General features: G+C 38.8%; 2 protein-coding genes across 5 annotated transcripts; one reads left to right on the top strand and one right to left on the bottom strand.

Moving 5' to 3' along the window:
- Nucleotides 1-939: 939 nt before the first annotated feature.
- Nucleotides 940-2,809, top strand: LOC108666856 (L-xylulose reductase). 4 transcript variants are annotated; one of them, XM_018153795.2, is made up of 2 exons: nucleotides 940-963; nucleotides 1,974-2,809. In XM_018153795.2, exon 2 carries the CDS (start codon nucleotides 2,002-2,004, stop codon nucleotides 2,761-2,763), a length of 762 nt encoding a protein of 253 aa, XP_018009284.1. In that variant the 5' UTR covers nucleotides 940-963; nucleotides 1,974-2,001; the 3' UTR covers nucleotides 2,764-2,809. The 4 variants fall into 4 exon arrangements, with proteins under 4 accessions (XP_018009284.1, XP_018009282.1, XP_018009283.1 ...); XM_018153793.2 differs by having other exon boundaries at nucleotides 962-1,020; XM_018153794.2 differs by lacking the exon at nucleotides 940-963 and adding an exon at nucleotides 1,100-1,344.
- A 3,645-nt stretch (nucleotides 2,810-6,454) lies between these two features.
- Nucleotides 6,455-17,649, bottom strand: LOC108666851 (neprilysin-2). Its single transcript, XM_018153787.2, has 14 exons — nucleotides 17,317-17,649; nucleotides 15,354-15,499; nucleotides 13,846-14,634; nucleotides 13,069-13,314; nucleotides 12,560-12,771; nucleotides 11,570-11,746; nucleotides 10,967-11,101; nucleotides 10,498-10,580; nucleotides 10,015-10,173; nucleotides 9,244-9,484; nucleotides 8,668-8,836; nucleotides 8,289-8,407; nucleotides 7,690-7,821; nucleotides 6,455-7,003 (listed from the first exon to the last, which is right to left on the bottom strand). The coding sequence occupies exons 1-14, from the start codon at nucleotides 17,391-17,393 to the stop codon at nucleotides 6,665-6,667; spliced, it is 3,024 nt and encodes a 1,007-aa protein (XP_018009276.1). The 5' UTR covers nucleotides 17,394-17,649; the 3' UTR covers nucleotides 6,455-6,664.
- Between the last annotated feature and the right edge of the window lie 2,444 nt (nucleotides 17,650-20,093).

Here is a 20,093-nt window from a genome sequence, read left to right as displayed (position 1 = left end):
TCAATTTCTGAAACTCAGTTATCAGGAAAAATGTATACCTCATTGACTTAAGTAGCAATATTTAAAATTACAATTATATTCAAGCTAATGTATCTCATCTAAAAAGATTATTAAAAAAACTGATTCAGATTTTTCAGGTAGGACACGAATAATATGAGGGGTGGATAGCTAGAGGTCAGCATAGCCCAAGTCCACAGTGCGATTCATATACCTTCCCGAGCGTAACGCAGCCGGGCATCTTCACGGCTTTTGACACAAAGCGCCCACCACAACAGCGCAGTTCAGCCACAGGCCTGGTTCAACGGCGCCGGAACACAACTGGCCGGAGCGCAGCAGGCCCTACCGCAACAGCTACTCCTAACGTAACTTAACCTAACCTTACCGGCGCCGCCTGTTACGGTAGGGCCTGTTGCGCTCCGGCCGGTTGGGCTCCGGCGCTGTGAAGCAGTGGCTGTGTTGTGCACAGCGGATTTACTGTTAGCCGGAGTTCCACAGCTCATTGATCTGAGGCTATGTGTAGATATTGCATGCTGATGGTTGGCGTTAGGCCCAGGGCCTGTTTACGAGTCAATTTTGTTAACCACGGCTGCGCTCCCACATTGAGCATACCTTGTCAGCTAGCCAAGAGCCTAGGCTATAACGGACAACCGGTTTGGTTCAGCAGAAAGCTTCTTGCCTTGGCTGCACATTCAGAAATTACTTGACTTAAATCATCCAAAAGGTAATAACTTAAAAGATTTATAAAGAAATATATTTTACTTGCATTGAAATATTCAGAATTTGTCATAAATTCGATCCTGACGACCAACAGCCGCGACAGAAAATTTCTCCTTAAAACATAGTCGGCCGTGTGCTGTACGATGCAGATGATGGAGTGAAGATCAGCTGCAGCTGAGCAGCTCGTGAGCTCAGCCGATTAGTTACTCGGTAGCAAGTGGTGGAGGTGGAGTGCGGCGCTGCTACGTTCGTTCATAGCCTAATTATACATTTAGTTTATTTTCCTATGCGTTCAAAAGAAAGGTGATGTTCTAAATGTCCGCTTTTTAGTATTCTTCATAATAGGTCAATTTAACGGCCAATTCGAATTGTTTTCTCTGTATACCTAGGTAGTTGTCTCATTGCCGAGCATTCTTTGTTGGTCGCTTTAATTTAAAGCAAATATTAATGGCAGGTAGTGTTGTTAAATTAAATCGGCCGTTGCTGCAAAGAAAAATTTATGAGAAGCTAAAATTGTTTTCATTTTATTGCGTAACAGGCTATCTTTAATTCGCTTTAAAGACAACATGAACATCGGTGTCCTTAATTCGCTTTAAAGACAACATGAACATCGGTGTCCTTAATCAGTTAACTTTACGTGATTTTCAGAGTCACGGTCAGTCACCATTACCACATTTTAACGCATCACTCTTTCTATGGATTTGAAGTTCTTTGCATTTATTTCGCAATGATATGGTTATTGTTTATTCGTCAATTCGTTAACACTGCCGTGGATTAGAAGCTGTCTAGTCAGCACCCGGCAGCATCATGGCATCAGCCAGCCTGGTTTTAAAGTCAAGGTCAACCGTAGTTTGGTTTGATGCATCATTTGTTATGCAGCTCCCTTCATATTAACGATCTGCTTTCCGTTCAAGATTTGCTTCAAAAGAGCGAAGACTTCAGTTATCACTTTTCTTAAGGTTCAAAATTTCTCTTGATTTACGAACAAACGCTAATTCTACGACGTATAACGCCGTTTTTGTAAAATTCTTTCGATTCGTTTCTTTACTTTACGGGTAATGTAGTCAGACTCAGTGGTAATTTCTTTACAAATTCCTTTATTTAAAAGTTTTTTAGAATCATTTACAGTTGCACATATTGCTTGACTTCAATATGTCACTTCAAACGAGATTACAGAAATAAATTTATGCAAAATTATACGGCGATTTGAATTATTGAAAATATATGTCTATTTACGGCAACATTTTTCATTTCAGAAGCGAACGTCAAGAAACCTCTACCATCATGAACGTCCTGTCGGTCGATTTTACGGGCAAGAGAGCACTGGTGACGGGTGCTGGCGCTGGCATCGGAAGGGCAACAGCATTAAGGCTGGTGGAGCTCGGGGCCGAAGTGTACGCGTTGAGTAAGACTCAATCGAAGCTGGATAGTCTTAGAGAAGAAAATCCTTCTATCAAAGCCATCTGTGTGGATTTGGCAGACTGGGAAGCAACGCGAAAAGCCGTGATGGAAGTAACACCCATTCATCTCTTGGTGAACAACGCGGCAAGAATCGAGTTTGGGCCAATATTGACTGTCAGCATGGAGGAAGTTGATAAAACCATGGACATAAACGTGAAGGGAGTTCTAAACGTGGTGCAAGTCGTTGCTTCAGACCTCATCTCGAGGGGACAAAAAGGAAACATTGTTAATGTTTCGTCTACTCTTGGGCATAAACCGGCGGCACAAACGGCTACTTATGCAGCTTCCAAAGCTGCGGTAGAATCTCTTACGAAGTCCATGGCTCTGGAGCTGTCATCCAAAGGCATCCGAGTCAATGCACTCAGTCCCACTCTCGTCATGGATACTTCATCTGGTGAGATGTATTTTGGACAACAGAAGGATGTGGAGTGTAGCGAGACTTCACTATTGATGGCCCGCACGCCTCAAGGCAAATTGCCTTACAGGAATGACATAGTTAATGGTGTAGTCTACCTTCTGAGCGATTGTAGTGACTTCGTCAATGGACATTCATTGCCCGTAGATGGAGGTTACTTGTGCTGCTAGTTGATTCTTGTACTCCACTACTAAAATACAAAAGTACTTGACTCAGTGTGGAATTACACTAACCTACTTAATGCTGGAGTCTCTTTCTTTTAATTAAAAAATTATTATCATTAGCGAGAAAAACGTATTGCAGATATCAATTTGGTTTAAAAAAGTAGCGAAGTAAAATATTTTGTTGGCTTACATTGATTTTTATGTTAGAAATTCGTTTGATTATTTTATCTTGGATTTCTGTTTTTCACTGCCTCAGTTTTGACAATCGACTGATATACCAAACGGCGTGTCTAACCAACTCCATTGATAGTCTACTAATACTTTTGTAGACCTGAATGATTAAATTTGAATCGATGAGAACGCGAGTTACGGAAATGATTCAAGCAATCAAAATTTTTGTTGCAAGTCTTCCACTTGTGTTGAAATTTTCGTTACGGTTAGGATTAAATGTAAATAACTTTAGAAGAATGCTTCATAAGTTCCAGGATGCTGTCTAACTATACTTTTTTGAGGGAGGTTAAATAATGTAAGTATAGTCGAAAAATCAAGTTTCCTAGCGCAATCGTATAGCACTATAGCTTATGGTAATAGCAATCGAAAATCAACAAACTCGTGCGAAAAATGGCAGTCAACATTGAACCATTTTAAAATTATCTAGAGATGTCAATTGGCAAGATCTCACTATCTACGATGACTGTTAAGATAAAGGTAGTTTTCACCAGTTTTTTTGAGTCATTCCGAATGGAAAAGATCCCTTACAAAAGAAACAGCTGGATTAAAAATATTGTTCAGGAATGCAAACACGTGCACTCATTCTTTCGGAGGCCGGAACATTTCCTGACAGGCTGCAAAACTTAGCTTGGATCAGGCTGGAGGGGGATGACCTTCATTGCAAGCATGGCGAGTCTCAAGGTCGTCATCACGTTGATGCTACCATCTCTTACCTCCCGTCACCCAGCCGCGTCTGGCTAGCATTGTGGTGTACTTTTTCACTCGACAATTTGAGAGCAGAATTAATTAACCAGATAATGAGTGAGATATGTGGGCCAGCAGCTGTTTGTAATTTTCGCTAATAAATATCACACAAGTTAATACGAGTCTTATCACTAAATATGCGACCAAGTTGAATTTAGATTTTTCTCAGATAGTTCAATAGTATTTTGCGCATTGAAACATTTGAAGATGATATTTTGACATATTTAGTCATTCCTCGCAACTCGGTTTATTGTGAAACTCATTGTGCTTTCACTGGATCGTCTGAGCTATTGACACGCGCCTAAATGCGAGTGTCGAGAGGGCATTTAGCGATATTGTTCCTGGCCTTCTAAAATCTGGATATTGAGTGTAGAAATACTTGAGATTTAGCTTTAGATATTTTCTTTAGTATCAAAGCAAATAGCTCAGCGAGTAGGATGGCCACGTGTCCAGTCGAGTGCCGTGATACGAACTGCTGTATGCCCGCAAAAAATATTCAAGTATTTAATGCGCCTACTGTTTCAAATCAATATAAAACAAAATCCAATTCATTGATAGAATTTCTTTTAGTTATCCACTCCTTGCCAGATTATAGTAGTAAATAGTCTAATCCGTATCTTAAGATGGGCAGAGGTGGTAGTATTTCTGCTAGAACTGGCAAAATGGTTGTTATTCTAACATTAGAAAGAAAGTAGCCGATACGCGCTGGTGTTAATGTCCGAAATGACGTGTCGAAGGAGGTATTGTAAAGATACCATTGTAATTATATGCGTCATCGTTTATGGACGTTATTACCTTATAGTAATCATAGCCATTTCAAAAATAATCGCGTTATTCTAAAAAAACATTATTTGAACATCTGAGATAAATACTATTTTAAGTGTCTCATAGTCTCGTGTTATTGCTTTATGTACCGAAAATAAGATACAAGGAATACTCGGATCATGGTTGAATTAATTGGTACTCCATGGTACTGGTACTCCATGGTTGTATTAATTCAACCATGACTCGGACACTCCATCTTTTTTGTTGATTCTTCATGAAAACTTAATTTGCGAGGAATGGACGTGAAATGTACTCGCTAGGCAAGAAAAATATCAATTATTCAAGTATAAAGAGAAAACTTTTCGAATCACCTCTCAACAAAAACGTATTGAACCACCTCTCAACAAAACATAAACCCAATTGGAATAAGCCGCATAAATTACGTCGTACTTTTTGTCACAACAAACCAAGGTCACATTAGCTTCCACGTGCTAATTTGGCTGCAGATTGGTTAACTAAGTTTTTGTTTACTGTTTCTTACCTTCAAGCAATCTTCTGCGATAGAGCGTGGGGAGTAAATATACAAGAAAAATATATATAGTTTGTCGCATGAATTGACCTCTTCAATATCCGCTTCAAATCAGTTATACAGTATGTTGTGATCTAATTCGAATTATTTGTAAAAAAACGGTGTTTCAATGAAAAAATTTCTGGATCATCGAAAAGAAACAGTTAATGTTAATTTTAATACAATTTAATTTGTACTTTAACTGGACAACTTGAGTACAGTAGAATTCAATACCAAATTTGCGGATCGAATTGAAAACCAAATGTAAATTGCCCACAAAGCTGTCACGGCAAGACGCGAAATCATCTTCATGTGAAATGACGTAATTGTTTTCATTAGAACTTCATGCCCAATATGATTACAAGTGTTTGATATATTTACCGCGTTTGCAGATGAAAACCCTAACATTGCCTGTAATACGAATGACAATATTGAAGGTTTGAAAAAATAATTGTGGACTTTTTCTCTAATTTGTACAATGTCATTTCATTCTATTGTGAAAAAAACTGACGACTCCCGTAGCCTCAATTGTCTATTGAGTGGGTAAAAAAATGTCATGATCCACGAGGACCTTAAAGTGAAAACGTTCATGTATAATCAGTTTAAGCTGGAGTGCGCATGAGATTTCATTCGTATCTCGTTTAGCAAATGCGGCATTTTTATGTATTTTATCATAATTTAAGTGTATCCATTACCTGCTGTTGGTGAAAATTTTAGACGATGCTTGCCTTCCTCGTATTATGGTTGCTAACTGCATAAATGAAAAATTTGCAAGTTTAGTGAAAGCATCAGTCCTCGAGGCATCAAACCCACTCATGAATTGAGTCGCTGCTCTGGTATGCGTGAAGAACTTAACATGCTGACACGCACACCATCGTTTAACCGTGATACTAACTTCTTACGCATTTGTAATTCATAAAATTTGATTTCAGCTTAGGTGAAAATTTTTCATGGCAAGTGTCATGATATATCAAAAAGCTAATTAACGCAGTCTTAGTGCATTTCATTGCTGTTAATTGTCGTATTTCCGACATTGCGTAATGAAACATCTTTCACTTTTGCTGATAAGACTCGTTTGATCCGGTAAATTTTAATCCGATCAGCTGGAAGTAAGGATTTTTCTTACTTTTTTCGACAAAATTTTCGTTACAGTACTTTGCTCCAATTCAGCGAATTTTCTCATTTATGGAAAAAAGGCGCTATTGTGCTCGGCATGTCCGTCTGTCCGCCCGTGACTTCACGTTTTCGTCGACGAGAAAATGCACTCTCTGTCACTCACTGCAGTGAGTACTGAGTTATATTTTTTTCCTTTCAAGAACTCTAGAACTTATTCAGTAGATATTTGCTAACTCCGTCCTTGCTATTGATGATGGTTTCGTGTGAAAAACAATCGTAAAAAACATTTATTGAGGCAAAGTTTATAAATACTCCTAAGTAAGTTCAAGTAAAAAATTGTTCACATGCCCAGACCCAGTGATTGTTGACAAAGAAGATGAAAAATGAATAAATTTGAACATATTATAGACGCACCAAGAACCAGTTGTTCGGGATAAGATTAACAAATTTGAAGGAAAATAACAAACGAAGAAGCATCATTAACTACCAGACAGAACATTTTTGAGACGGGTTCATTTTCGAATTCAATTTACAGTTCCAGTCACGCGAAAACTCTGGCGAATTACTAAGCTCGCCGTTGACTCTGAACCTAACAGGCGAGTGAGCCCCAGTCAAGATAAGGAACTTGAGTGACTCGGGCCTGTACTTGCCGCACCAAACGTTGGCCGCTGACAGCCAAAAAAGTTGTTTAGCTGTTAGTCCGAGCGCTGGTAACGGATTCTCCTCGCCGTGATCACTGACGTACTGATTATATGCGTAGTACGCTTCTTTGATGCCGCCGTTGTCTGCTATGTTCTCTCCTTGGGTATTCACGCCATTCAGCTGCAATGGGAATATTGATTAACAGTTTTTCGGCTTTTGCAACATTTGACGGATACCTATTGTTAACCGAAAAATTCAGAACAAGTTTTCTCGTACTACAATTCTGAAAATTTAGAGTTCAAATACTCCATGACGCATAAATATTCTTGGTCGCATGATACATCTTCTCCTCTTTCTACTCCCCAAGGTTTGAAGATTCGTTCAGTAGCTTACGCGTGATCTCGAAGTCTCCCAGCAAAATTACTCATAACAACAATCAATCGAAATTAGAAGAATCTATAAAATAATCTGTAGCGTCTCCGGCTATAATGTAATTGAAGAGTAAAGTTTAAATTCAGAACATTGTAAATTTGAAATTCATTTTGTAAATGAATTTTCTAAAACATTGACAACCTTCAGGGAATTTGGTCATTTAAGCTCGGTAAATCGATAAATGAGTTGAATCCACTGTGAAAAAATAAAGCAAAATGCACCTCAATACATGAAACAATTAATCTTTGCATATTGGTCGTATACAGTCATCCTCATTTATTCAGAAATATAGACTGATTGAAAACCTTCAAAGACAGGATTGAATGAATTCTGCTCCTATGTCACGTCATTAGACCTAACAATAAACGAATCAAGTTCATTTCCAATAATTCTACTTAGTTATCAAATGTAGCGTAAAATTCTCTTCGCCTCACCTTAAGTCCGACTTCTGGCGCCGTGTAGTTGCCGTACTGATGAATTATGCATTTGGATTTCTCGATGAATTTCGCTTTTGTCTCGGGCTCCCACCATTCCTTGAGGTCACCTTTGTAGTCGAATTGGCGACCCTGTGCGGAATTTTTCCTCAACTTAGTTATATGTATACTAAGCTATATAAACTTAGATATATGTATAATAAATTATATAAACTTCGCTATACGTATAAGAATTCATAATGTGTTCTTTTCTACAAGTTTGATTGAAGAACACAGATTAAATTTCATTGAGAATTTTCTTCTTCGTTTTTCAAAAATTTAACAATATTGTTTGTTGGTGTTCGTAGATCAAAAATCAGTTACCAGAAGACAGTTTTAATATTATAACAACAGTTCAAATTTATCAACATTCATTATAAAGATATTGGACGCATTGAGTCATGAAATTTGGAAAGACATTAGTATAAAACTATGTAAATATTGTACTACTCTAAAAATTAAACCCCCAAAATTTTTACTATCAGTCGTAAAATTACCAGATTGTTCTTAACTTTGAGATCGGATACTTGAAACTCAATCAAAATCCTAATTCAGCTCACCACGTCATCGAAGCCGTGCGTTATTTCGTGACCGATCACAAAGCCGATGGAGCCGAAGTTCAAATACTTGGGGCGTTCAGCATTGAAGAAAGTCCCTTGCAGAATTCCAGCAGGGAAATCTAAGGAGAAAAGTGATTACAACGCTTTGAATTTTCATCGATGTTAAAGACGACACACGTTAAGTTTTACTCACAATAATATTGATTTTTTTACGGATATAAAAGTTATCTAACGTCAAAAATAACCTCAAAAGTAGGAGTTGCTGTTATTTTCTACTGTAATTATACAATTGAAACAGATTATTTTCTCATGCTCAAATTTATGGTGTTAATTTCCACCGGAAAATATTATCTTCTGAACAGAGATATAAATGTCTCACTAATAGAGTTGTCCACGCGGCTATAGTAGGCGTTAACGACAGCAGCGGTACCATGCCTCTTCCAGTCATTCTTGTCGATCACTTCCCTGAGGCGCTTGAAGGAATAATCCGCGCTATAAATTGTCAAATTTCTCATATTCGACAGAAGCTCACCGTCCGAGATTTGCAGCTGGAAAGAGGGGAAAATTAGAACCAAACGACTGGGATTAGCATTCACGTCACATCAGGTCATGCATGCAACGATTACAAAGAAAATAACGCCGTTACAAGTGAATTCGAATGTAAGTCATCAACAGTCATGCACTAGGATATATTTTGATTAAAAATAATAACATTGCGGTGTAATATACTGAAGAAGAGAGACGTCTAAAAAATCCTGAATATTACATCTTGAAAACCTACCATACGAAGTTATAGCGTGCTGCGCTCATCTGTGGGTGAGACTGTATTTTATTAAACCTATGAATCAAATCTAAATGACCTGTGTTAAAAATTCTTCGATGTAAGAATATCAATTTAGATTACGAATTATACTGGATTTTGAATTATCATATTTACAATAGAACAAACTCATACATCCTTGTAAACTTCAGCGATCTTGGACTCGTCCAGAAGCTCGTCAGGGTAGGCGATGTGGGAGGTTATTGCCTGGGACTTATTGATAGCGCGGAGCCTGGTTTCATCGTCCATCCAGTCGACAGCGCGCAGGATTTTGTCAAACTCCCTTCTGACGTAGGATACCATCTCATCTGCTGCCGCCTTGGCGTCTTTCTTGAAGAATTTCTCAGCGTACAGTTTACTCACAGCGTACGAGAGACTGAAAACCAGAAAAATTTAGCGTACCATTTTAGATTCATCCGCATGGGCGGTCAATGAAATAACGAAACAGGATGATTGTTCCAACTCATGAATATCAACCATAGGCTTAAATTTTTCATATAGTACGTACGTATGTTTGAATCCTGTCGAAGTATTTTCAACTCTGTCGAAACAATTTTATACGAGTAATTTGAATGAGAAGCTTCGTAATTGATTTAGTTAATTTTTGCCTCACCACCACATCCATATCGCGCTGTTCACAATTGTTTCTTAAGTTACCTGAGGTTTGAGTTCCGGGGTAAAATAATTTTGTTTCAACTCCTGTATCTGCATGGTCTCAGAGAAATGTTTCAATTGGATTTTGCAACCCAAGTTTATGATTTCCAGTTTGACTTTTCCTTCTGATTGAGTAACCTGATATGAATAAAGCTTTAAAATATTCATGTTCTCTATGAATTCCACTCTTTCCAGTCAATCGTAGTTGAGGCAAGTTTCAATTTAATTAGGAAAAACCAATTGATAACCAACCTGCCCGACACGGCTCCTATGCACTCTTTCCACCTAGGATTTCTTTTGCCAGTTCCAGTGATCTTCTTGGAGTACTCGAGCTGCAGATCACGCGCGTCCTCTGACAAGTAACTGATGGATGCCGCAGACGCCCGCCACATCAGGAAGTTCGCGATCACTCTGTGAAAGTACGGTGACGGCTAACAATAACTGATGGTCAACCAGCACTTGGTAAGCCTTTTGATGTACAATTGCCTGTCAGCTATAGCTGGCATCAGCAACCACAAACCAAACGTTACTCAAATAGTTTTCTTGTCAGATTCGAATATGGCATGGCGTGTCATGAAATATTATTGCTAGCGTAAGAATATCAAAAGATGGAATTCAAATCCCTCCGAGCTTTTTCAATAGTTTGTAATTGCTCTCAAATTTTAAGTAACGACAAAGTCACATAAATTTCACATGGATTTATACCGAAAGCTCCGCTAAAATTTCAGTTTCTACCTCTTTGGCGTTTTCAACAGGAGTTTATCCAGATTTTCAAGGTACGACGGCACATTTACGATGACTTCTTCATCTTCAGTGATCTAGAACGAAAAACATAATTTCCATTTAGACTGAACAGAAACTTGGATTTGCTAAAGACGTCATTACCATTTTTACTTACTATAATTACATTTTTATTATTGTATGGAGCAAAATAATGAATTATTTATCCCATAATTTCCTATTCCTTGTGATGATCGATATCCTTCATGAACTTCTCAGATAATCTATATGCAAGACCGAAAAGGCAACACAACATATTAATTCAGATCCGCCCCTCCCTAGATCGTACGCTACTCGTTTAAAAAATAAAAAAGTGTACATACTTTCAAACGCATTTATTGCGACTCATGTACTAACCAGTGAGTGAAACCTGAGATTTAAAATAATACGCTTGTGATAGAAACAGGATTCTTAAATAACTCACGTTAGTGAATGGGGCCAATAGAGTGTTGATGTATGACAGCCACGGGATATTGGGCACTCGGGCCTGCAGTTCTGCCACGGTCATCTTGTTGTAGAGCTCAGAGGCATTACGGCGTTTCTCGTTCGGCAGCGAGAACTGTAAAGAAATGTACTTCATGTAGATGCGTAAAAACTTCAACAGTTCAAGCAGCGCTTACAGTATACGATATTACTTGCAAAATTGCGACGCAGATATTCGAACGTTTTTTATTAAATCGTTTCAGCTGAAAAATTTCCAAACTTCAAACCAGATCTTTCAGCAAACTCGAATTCCAAAACTGTAAATCGCATAGATACTCAGAGAGAAAATTTATCAGAATATCCCTTATATTGGCAAGTTGTATCTCAAACTCGAGGCAACAAGTCATGTTCAGAAATCGACTCTTTTGCTTAATATAATTGAAGATTGCAAAAAATTTAAAAATTAATTTTCCAATATTCGTTTCCAACCATTGTATAAATATAAATATTGAAAGGATTTCTACGAATTTTAGAACATGTAATTTTTTTTAAATATTTTTTCAGTGTAATTTTTTACGAATTTCGAACATGTAATCTCGCTCACATTGGCAAGTTGTATCTCGAACAAGAGGCTCTCGGTGAGTTCGAGTTGGGCGGCTGTGCGGTTGGCGCCGAGGAGCGCGGCTAAGGAGACCTGGTAGTCGAGATACGCCCGCACGTCGCTGTCGTTCAGGCCGCGCATCAGATACTCCCGAGACATGCCGAAGCTCGGCTGGTCGATCTGACGAGATGAAGTAATAAGTTGCGAAACCAGCGGACATATTTTTCAACAATTACTCAAGTGCACGTAAGGTTTTAACTACTTGTAACGTGCCGCCGATTTCTTGTCTGTGGTTGTGGGGTCAGGTTGTAAAGCAGTCAATGATTGTCTGACGGTATTACAAATTTGTAACTATTTCTGGTAGCGCCAAAACTGATTTTTACAGCTTTTATTGATCAGTTCAAGTTACACATATATTGGTGGAAATTTTCATTATTGAAATGCGAACGGTGATTATTCTTTCATAGTGTGAAGATTCTTTTCTCAGTCAAAGAAAAAATTCATTAAGTTATTTCTTATCTATTTCGATAAATTTATTTCCGTCTTCAACTGCTTGCAGTTTCTTATAAGCATGAAATTTCTGTCACTATACTTACTAGCACAGGCTGCTTCAACTATTCATAAGCTAGAAAAATTAATTCCATGATGCAAAGGGAACAGAAGCAGTAAGGTATTCATTAACTAAATCTTTGGGATACTTTTTATTTCCCAATTTAGATTTAGTATGCGCAGCACCAGCATGTCTCAACAGCCAAGACTTTTTTAAAATATAAGTTAGACTCGTAAAATGAGTTCGAAATTTAGTTCAAGCTGACTACTTGGTGTAAATCAAAAAAGTTTTTTTTATTCTTCATGATTGACACTAATTCATTCATATTATTCTACTTTCAATATTTATTGAGGTTCACCCGAGATATCATTGGCCTCTGGTCTGAAGTCATTGAAGGGTCTATATCAACATTAATTCACCGATACTACCCGACAATGACTCACGTCTATAATTCTCCACGTCGAGTTCTTGATGTTGGTGGTGACGGAGAAGTCTAGTAAATAATCAACGGAGTAGCCGAGCCGCCTGTTGATGTAGACGTTCTGGACCCAGTCGAACCTGTTGTGGCCCCAGGCAGCGCCCTCCACCGCCGGCCAGCCGCCCATTTCCCGCAGGATGTCTTTCAGCGGCTGCAGGCCTTGCTCCGCGATGCGCTCTGTGCAGAAAATTACATCTTGGGCGGCTCGTGCTTTGGAAATGTTTAAAATGTCTAAATTTATATTCTTCATCACCAGTAATGATATACATCTTGAGGAACAAATGAATTTAATGCCGTTTCTTTACACTAAAAATGTTAAACATTACAACATTATTGTATTCTCTTTAATAATTACGCCAAAATATGTAGACCATCACGTTCAATTTGTGTCCTTCAATCCATCAATGTTATCAACTTGTGAGGGTGGCCTCGCAGATAATAAAGATAATCTCTGTCGAAAAGATGTGTTTGTACCCGTGTTCATGCAGGACTTGTAGAGCTGCTTAACCATCAGGCCGCTGGGGGTGTCCTCGGAGGAGTCCTCGCTCTCGATCAGCATGCGCAGCTTCTCCTGGAGGACATCCGAGACGTCGCTGAACTGCGTTATGGAGCTCTTCTCGTCGGGGATGTTCCGGCTTTTAATATAATTACCGCACGCGTACTCGAAGAAATCCTCGCAAGGGTCGACTTGTGAGTCCATGTTGGCGATTAACTCCGATGCTGGGAAGGAGACATTACGATGAATCACCGTTTAAAGTTGTGATATTCAAAGAAGGGGTGAAAACTGTTAATAATAGTTTTTTCAATGCCTTTTTTGGGCGAGAACACATGAGGCCTATTTTTTGTGTTCATCTGTTAGAACACCATCCATAACTAACTACCTCCATTGACCACGCACAACAGCCAATGCTAGACACCATGCAGCTACCGCATGCACTGGTACTCCTTCTCAACGATTCTTCATCATTGGACTACACGCAGTTGTTTTTAGTCCAGCTAGTGGAAAATGCTTAATAAAGCTTTATTTTATTCGATGCCTCAGTTATTGAATAAACCAGTCATGCGTAAAGTTTATAATTCTTTGGAAACGCAGGCCATCGGATACCGTATTAGTAATTTCAAAAAAAATGATTAACAAAAATTGTTATCAAAAGGACAACGGACTCTCATGTTCAATTTACTATGGTTGAATTCATCGTAAGCAAGGTGTTAGGAAACAATTCTTAACAAAACTTTAACCATCTTACTTACCCGACGTGATGCAGCTTTTGGTAAGGCAGAACTCGGATGTTGAGGAAGTTTGGCCTCCAGAAGCTTTGCAAGATACAACAGAGAGCTCAGAGGGGTCTGAAACATCCTTGATAGCCGCGATAGGTTTTTTTATGTCGGATCCTGGAATTGAGTTAAGCGCAGTGGTCGACGAATCGAATGAAGCGCTACCTGTAGATTGAGAGGTTTCCTTCCTCAAAGATATATTAACCGAGTTGGCTTTAGATATAGATGAATCGGTTGGCGTCACTGAAGATTCTGCTGCTGAACTCGCTTCGGTTGGATGCAATGGTTTTTGGATATCGTCTTCTATTTCAGTTTTGTCAACATCACTGCCTGAAGCTTGTTTCGTCGAACTCTCATCTCCAACAGCGATTGGTGCCTGTGAAGTCTTTTGTTCGGTCACATTGCTTTCTATTGGTCCGACACCCAACGTTTCTGCTACAGAGTCTGGTAAATGGACGGTGTCATTTCCTAATGACTGCGACACGCCAGGAAGAAGAGGGGATGTTGTAGATGTGATGATTTCAATAGTCGTGTTTTCTTTCAGCTCAAATCGCTCGCTTTCAGATTCGACCTTGATTAGTAAATTTTCCTCGATCACTGGAGGCAAAAAACCATCTCCATCTTGGGATTGACTCGAAAACTTCAGCGCCAACTCAGGATCTAATAAGATTTCGTGTCTTGATTTGACTCGATCGTTTAACTCGGAGCTAGGCAGCGATCGCTTAAACTTGTGCGAGTAAAGTGAAGTTCCGGCTGAAATATCCTCTGTATCTTTATAAATTAGTAATATGCAACGCCATACAAAATCGAAAAGATGCATGGTTAGAATGGTGAAGTAAACGTCATCGCGTAAAGAGAAAATGTCAGTAATGTAATGCTGGGAACATCGTCAAATTTCGAATTATCATGAGTAGTGTTTGATGCCAGAACATGGATGTACAAATTTAATGATCAGCATGAACACGCAGGGTATGTTAGGGAGGAATTATTCTAACGATCCATTACGAAGAGATTTTCAAGACTTGTCACAGCACGAACGGCGTCACAACGCAGTGCACTTATAGGCATCATGGCGCAGCGAAGACAACACGAGTGCAGGGCGGTACCAACGATGTCCGTTTTTCAGTCGAGCACCAGATGACGTCGAGGAGTCGTTGGATGGAAGAGGAGAACAAAAACAAATAAACAAAGAAAGAAGATAAGGCAGAAAAATATTTAAATGGGAAAGAAGATTTAAACGCACGGTTTCGTGGCTGAAAGGTGAAAATATTTTGCGTGGAAGATAATCTTTCATAGGATAGATCATTGAATGCGGACATTGTAAAAAACACTACGAAAAGTCTTCATGATCTTGAATTAAATCCACGATGACATGTCCCAAAACTCAAATTCCATATAAATAAAACTCCCACTCCTTTTGATCTAAGGCCAAAAATATGAACCAAGTTTATGACACTGAAAGATTCAATAAACTGAAGTCTGACCTGCGAACAAGCTGTTAGGAGAAGAACCAGCGATGATGGCGGCCATGGCGAGACACACGGCGATGAGGAGGAACAAACTCACGGCCACCATCGCCAGCAGCGCCACCTCCAGGCGCGTGCGCGACACCCACCATCCTCCGCTGGGCCTGTAACTCAAAGGGGAGATTTAATAGGGAATGAAAGAACGATAAATTTTATGGTTAGAAGATAAATATACAATTCAGCTATATAACAAGTTCATTGATAAAATTTACGTAATGCATCTCAAACATAATTAAAAACTAGCGTAAAAGTACAATATATCCGAATATCCGAAAGTACAATATATCCGAAGTAAATATTTATATCAATACAATTTTTCTAGTCATAACACGGAGTGATGCACACAACGTATATCATTCTCCCGATACATTAAGGCATTGTGAAATGCAAACCAGGTATGAAACAAAAACATAAAATAACAAAATGTTACGAGTCAATTTTAGCTGATTAAATTCCACATTCAGATAATGGAAGAAAATGCATAAGAATACAGCCGACTACGCTTCAGAGATATGATATGCTTTTGAGAAATCCCCGTATCAAATGTAAGGAAACTAAATCTGCTTTGGAATTACTGCGTAATTAGTAATTAAGGTTCTCAATAATTCTTGGGATATCTTAAGGTCCGATGTGATGGGATGCTTAGAACGATTTGTACTATCGTATGAATTCACGCCATGAACATAGTAGAGAAAATGATGTGTTAACAATAAATAAACAGTATTAATATCAACAAAAAACGAAGACCGATTTAAAGAATCAACAACAAGCAAAATCAAATAGCGATAGCTGCAGCTCCCGTTATGCCGGATATTCATATGAATGTAATTCAGTTGAACTATTCGACAGTACCTACTATATACGCAATTCATCTCTCGCGGCTGAAGTATGTTAGTCAATGGACAATGAAAACATGAAATTAATCTAACATTTTCGCTCCGTTTCTTTAATCGAATCCATTGCCTGGCAATAAATTCAACTTAAAATTAGTTTCGATTAATGAACTTGATCAGCCCAAATATTTGAACCCGAAATATTTCGCTAAAATGCCAAAAATATTTTTGATGGCACTAAATTCACCAAATCAAATCAAAAACCAATGAAACTCTTGCAAACAAGACTGAGGGACACGAGTTCTGCTCATGCCAACCCGCGAAGTCTGCCTCAGGCTTGTATAACGTTAGGTGAAGCGGTCGAAGAATGGCCTGCGGACAATACAGCCTCTGGTTTCATCAAATACTTGGCTGTTGTGAACGAAAATTTAAGTAAAATCTCGTTACTTTCGAATTTATATCGCGATTAATACCACGTATCTAAAAATAAGATTATTTGTTGGATGAAAGATGATCATCTGATGTATTATTAGTTCGCGCTGTAAACTAACAAATAAAATAACAAGTATCTATTATTTCAGCAATATTTATATCTAGTGAGCAAAAGGAGCTCACAGATGGAAGCGATGCAAGCTGTAGGCAATGCACGAGTTGCCACCATAATATAAGCTGAGGCAAAGCTGCAGGGTTTAGTATGACCTGCTGCTTGCTTTCTTTATTTATTGGAACGGCAGGTTAGGGGAGAGAGCCAGCACGCTATCAAGGTGGCCACGGCACATTATTATTAGAACCGAGCGCCGTTGCAGGCTTTCGTCTGGACTATATTTCATGATCGATTGCTAACAACAAAAAGCGTACTTTGAACTAAAACAACGACATGCCTAATTTTTTAGACAACTCCGATTCACAAACTCATTTTTTATTTTAAAACTTTTTGCGTCACTCACTAAACAATAGCCGGCACTTTCCAATACACGCAGCAGTAGGAATTAAACAATAATCCCCAAATGAACCACATACATGTAAAGCATATAAGGCCTTTCAATGACATTTTCACTATTATTTTTCATTACAGTTACGGTACTCACGATTCATCAGGTATGCCTCTTGAGCTGACCAGAGTCATTTGACTCTCAGCTTTGTGCAGCTTTACGCAATCAGTCATGCCGCCTAGAAAGCATTTACTGTCTGTGTTTCTATGCACTCGGCTATTGTCTGCGTGACAACAGTTCAGTCCTTTGAACTGGCCTGTACGACAATATATTTGTGCGATCACAAAGAACAATCATTTATTAGAGCTTCTAAATAAGATGCATATTTCAAGACGTCAATCAACAAGAACACAAAAAGCTTTAGTGCACCTCACACAGACGCTAAGAACACTAATTTCTAATATAGTTTGAATTTTAAAACTTCTCAGTGGTCAAGAAATCCTTATTAATAGGTGCCTAAAATAGCAGAAATCTCATTGATATACTACCAAAGAATTAACATTTATTTTAATCCGAAGAAAGTGTGCGGTTATCATCAGAATAGGTACGCTAAACTGCTACTGAGTAAAGAAACTTGATCACGCATGAAGTCCATTCTGAAGCAATTTTACTTGATTGCAAATTTGCTGCAAATGATCGTTTTCATACGTTTATACCTATAGGGTTTAACCTAAAGCACATCTTAGAATATTTTACCCGAGGTTCCAAATTTAATAACTATCTTTGAAAAATCGCTTTTTTCTTGCAGTGTGGCAACCGTAATCTATATCCAGTCGTGGGCTCATTTTCACCCTTGCTGATACTCATCAAGGATCAGCACATTATTAATGCTAGCACCATAATATTTTTCGTCATCATCACATTCAGTTCAATTTTCTCGAAAGAAGCAAGTCACTGCGTTTGAAACAGGTCGCGCGACAGGGCACTGAAAAATTGTCAAACAATATTCGGGATTATTTATATATATATTCTGATTTAAAAGCTAGGAATTTTAAAATTCGTTGGAAAAACTTATTATTATTCATTAGTAAAAACCCACTAACTATTGTGCACATTTCCGGCATCTTTCCGGCGCTTGCCTTTAGCCCAAGTCGAGTCGGCTGCTGTCAGGCAACTGGTCTGAGTTGCAGCGGGCGGCTGACTAAATAGCGGTCAAGATCCTGCCCTAACCGCCCGCCCCCGGTCATCTTACTATTTTAAGGTTTCGATCTAGACTATCTTCGGTTTGGATTACGAACCTATATCTTTATACGTAATTTGATTTGATACTTTAAATATGTCGAAATGCTGTCAAATGTAGATAGCTGATGAGTATGTTCACTTGTTAGCGCGACAGAGGATCGGTTCAGTGCCAAACAGGTTTTAGGTCCGGGTAATGGCCGGTTTTGGAAAATTGAGCACACCGTTATTCTAGCAGCAGAATAAAATTGTTCAGTCATCAGGTTTTATCCAGTACAAAAGTTTTAACACAATTGTGTCATTAATGACTGCTCTATTGAATCCATTTATTAATATTCAAACAGGGAAGTTTAAAACAGGTATTGCAGAAGCAATTATCTGTTAGGAATATTACCAACATGTAATTTGCCAATGAACTATGATAGGACAGATATCATGGCCGTTGTAAGAAGCGGAAAATATTCAAGTGATGTTACCTACCTGCTTGCATAATCTTACCATCAACTTTTCAACTGATTCGTGTGGTCTTTATATGCAAAAACGGTCTTTTCTTCTGAGACAGATCTAAAGCAGTCGGCTCAGTGAAAGATTCAACAACTGCTTTACTGGCGCTCTATAGGTACCAGTGTAATCATAGGCTTTCGCCCTCCTATCAGAGTGCTGTACAGAGCTGAGGACTACTGAGATTGGTTCGGCTATATAGGAAACAACCTATAAGCAGTATTGTGTCGGACAACCAAGCGTTGTTCTACTGTCGGTTGCACAAGCTAAACTGCTGATGACAGGCTGCCAACTTAAGCTGACTTCTCGTGTCGGGCGCAAGCGGCTGTCCGGTGACCACAGTAAAATTCTGTATTGGGCTATGTGTATTTCACGTGTCAATTTCTCCTATAAACCCAAACCTTTGAGAAGCGCCAAACCCGACCACCTAGCGCGTCGTCAGAGAAGCGACTTCTACAATCCATCATCCAGTTTTGCGGCGACTTTGGCCAAGACTGCAGGGCTAGTTAAAATTTTAAATCAAAAGTGTGCATTGGATTAAAACCATCCCGTCAAGAAAAAACTTAGGATTAGCCCGCAAGAGATTTTAGAGTTTTGCATATCCCAAAAATATTGATGAATCACAACCGTGCGGTTGAGGGCTACATGGACCAAAGTCAAAAGATTATATAGTGCGAACAAGAAAGCGGTAGGAAGTCAAGAATGGTTTGACATATCGTTAAAGATGCCATCATTATAAAAATCCTCAGCAAACGTAAAATCTCGATCTATGATTTTTCGTGCACCTGGAACATCCCTCAGAACCCTTCCAAAAAGTTAAATTTTCTTGAATGTGACTACGCGACGCTATATCTTCGACAAGTTCCACAATTGTATGAATTTTGAAATTTTACCAAAATCGAACACAAGATTCCTTGCTTGGCTGCGCACGCCACTCTTTGTTAGTATTACCGTCAAAGATTTTAATATTCACTTATTCTTTTGGAATGAATTTCACCAGCAGCCTCTCCAAATGACCGATTTAGCAGTGTTTCTTGGATTTACTGTCATAGGTCGATGAGGGGTGTGACAGTTTAGGTCGGTGCGAAGGTCGATAGTCTAGGTCGGTGATAGGCAGGATACCAGTCTAGATCGGTAATAGGTAGGATAGTGTAGGTCGGTGATAGGGAGGATAGTCAAGGTCGGTGATAGGG

The sequence above is a fragment of the Hyalella azteca genome, unplaced genomic scaffold (genome assembly GCF_000764305.2).
Source record: "Hyalella azteca isolate HAZT.00-mixed unplaced genomic scaffold, Hazt_2.0.2 contig14966, whole genome shotgun sequence".
NCBI lineage: Eukaryota > Metazoa > Arthropoda > Malacostraca > Amphipoda > Hyalellidae > Hyalella > Hyalella azteca.
The sequence above is the reverse complement of the archived record's forward strand: the minus strand, read 5'-3'. Positions and strand labels throughout refer to the sequence as shown.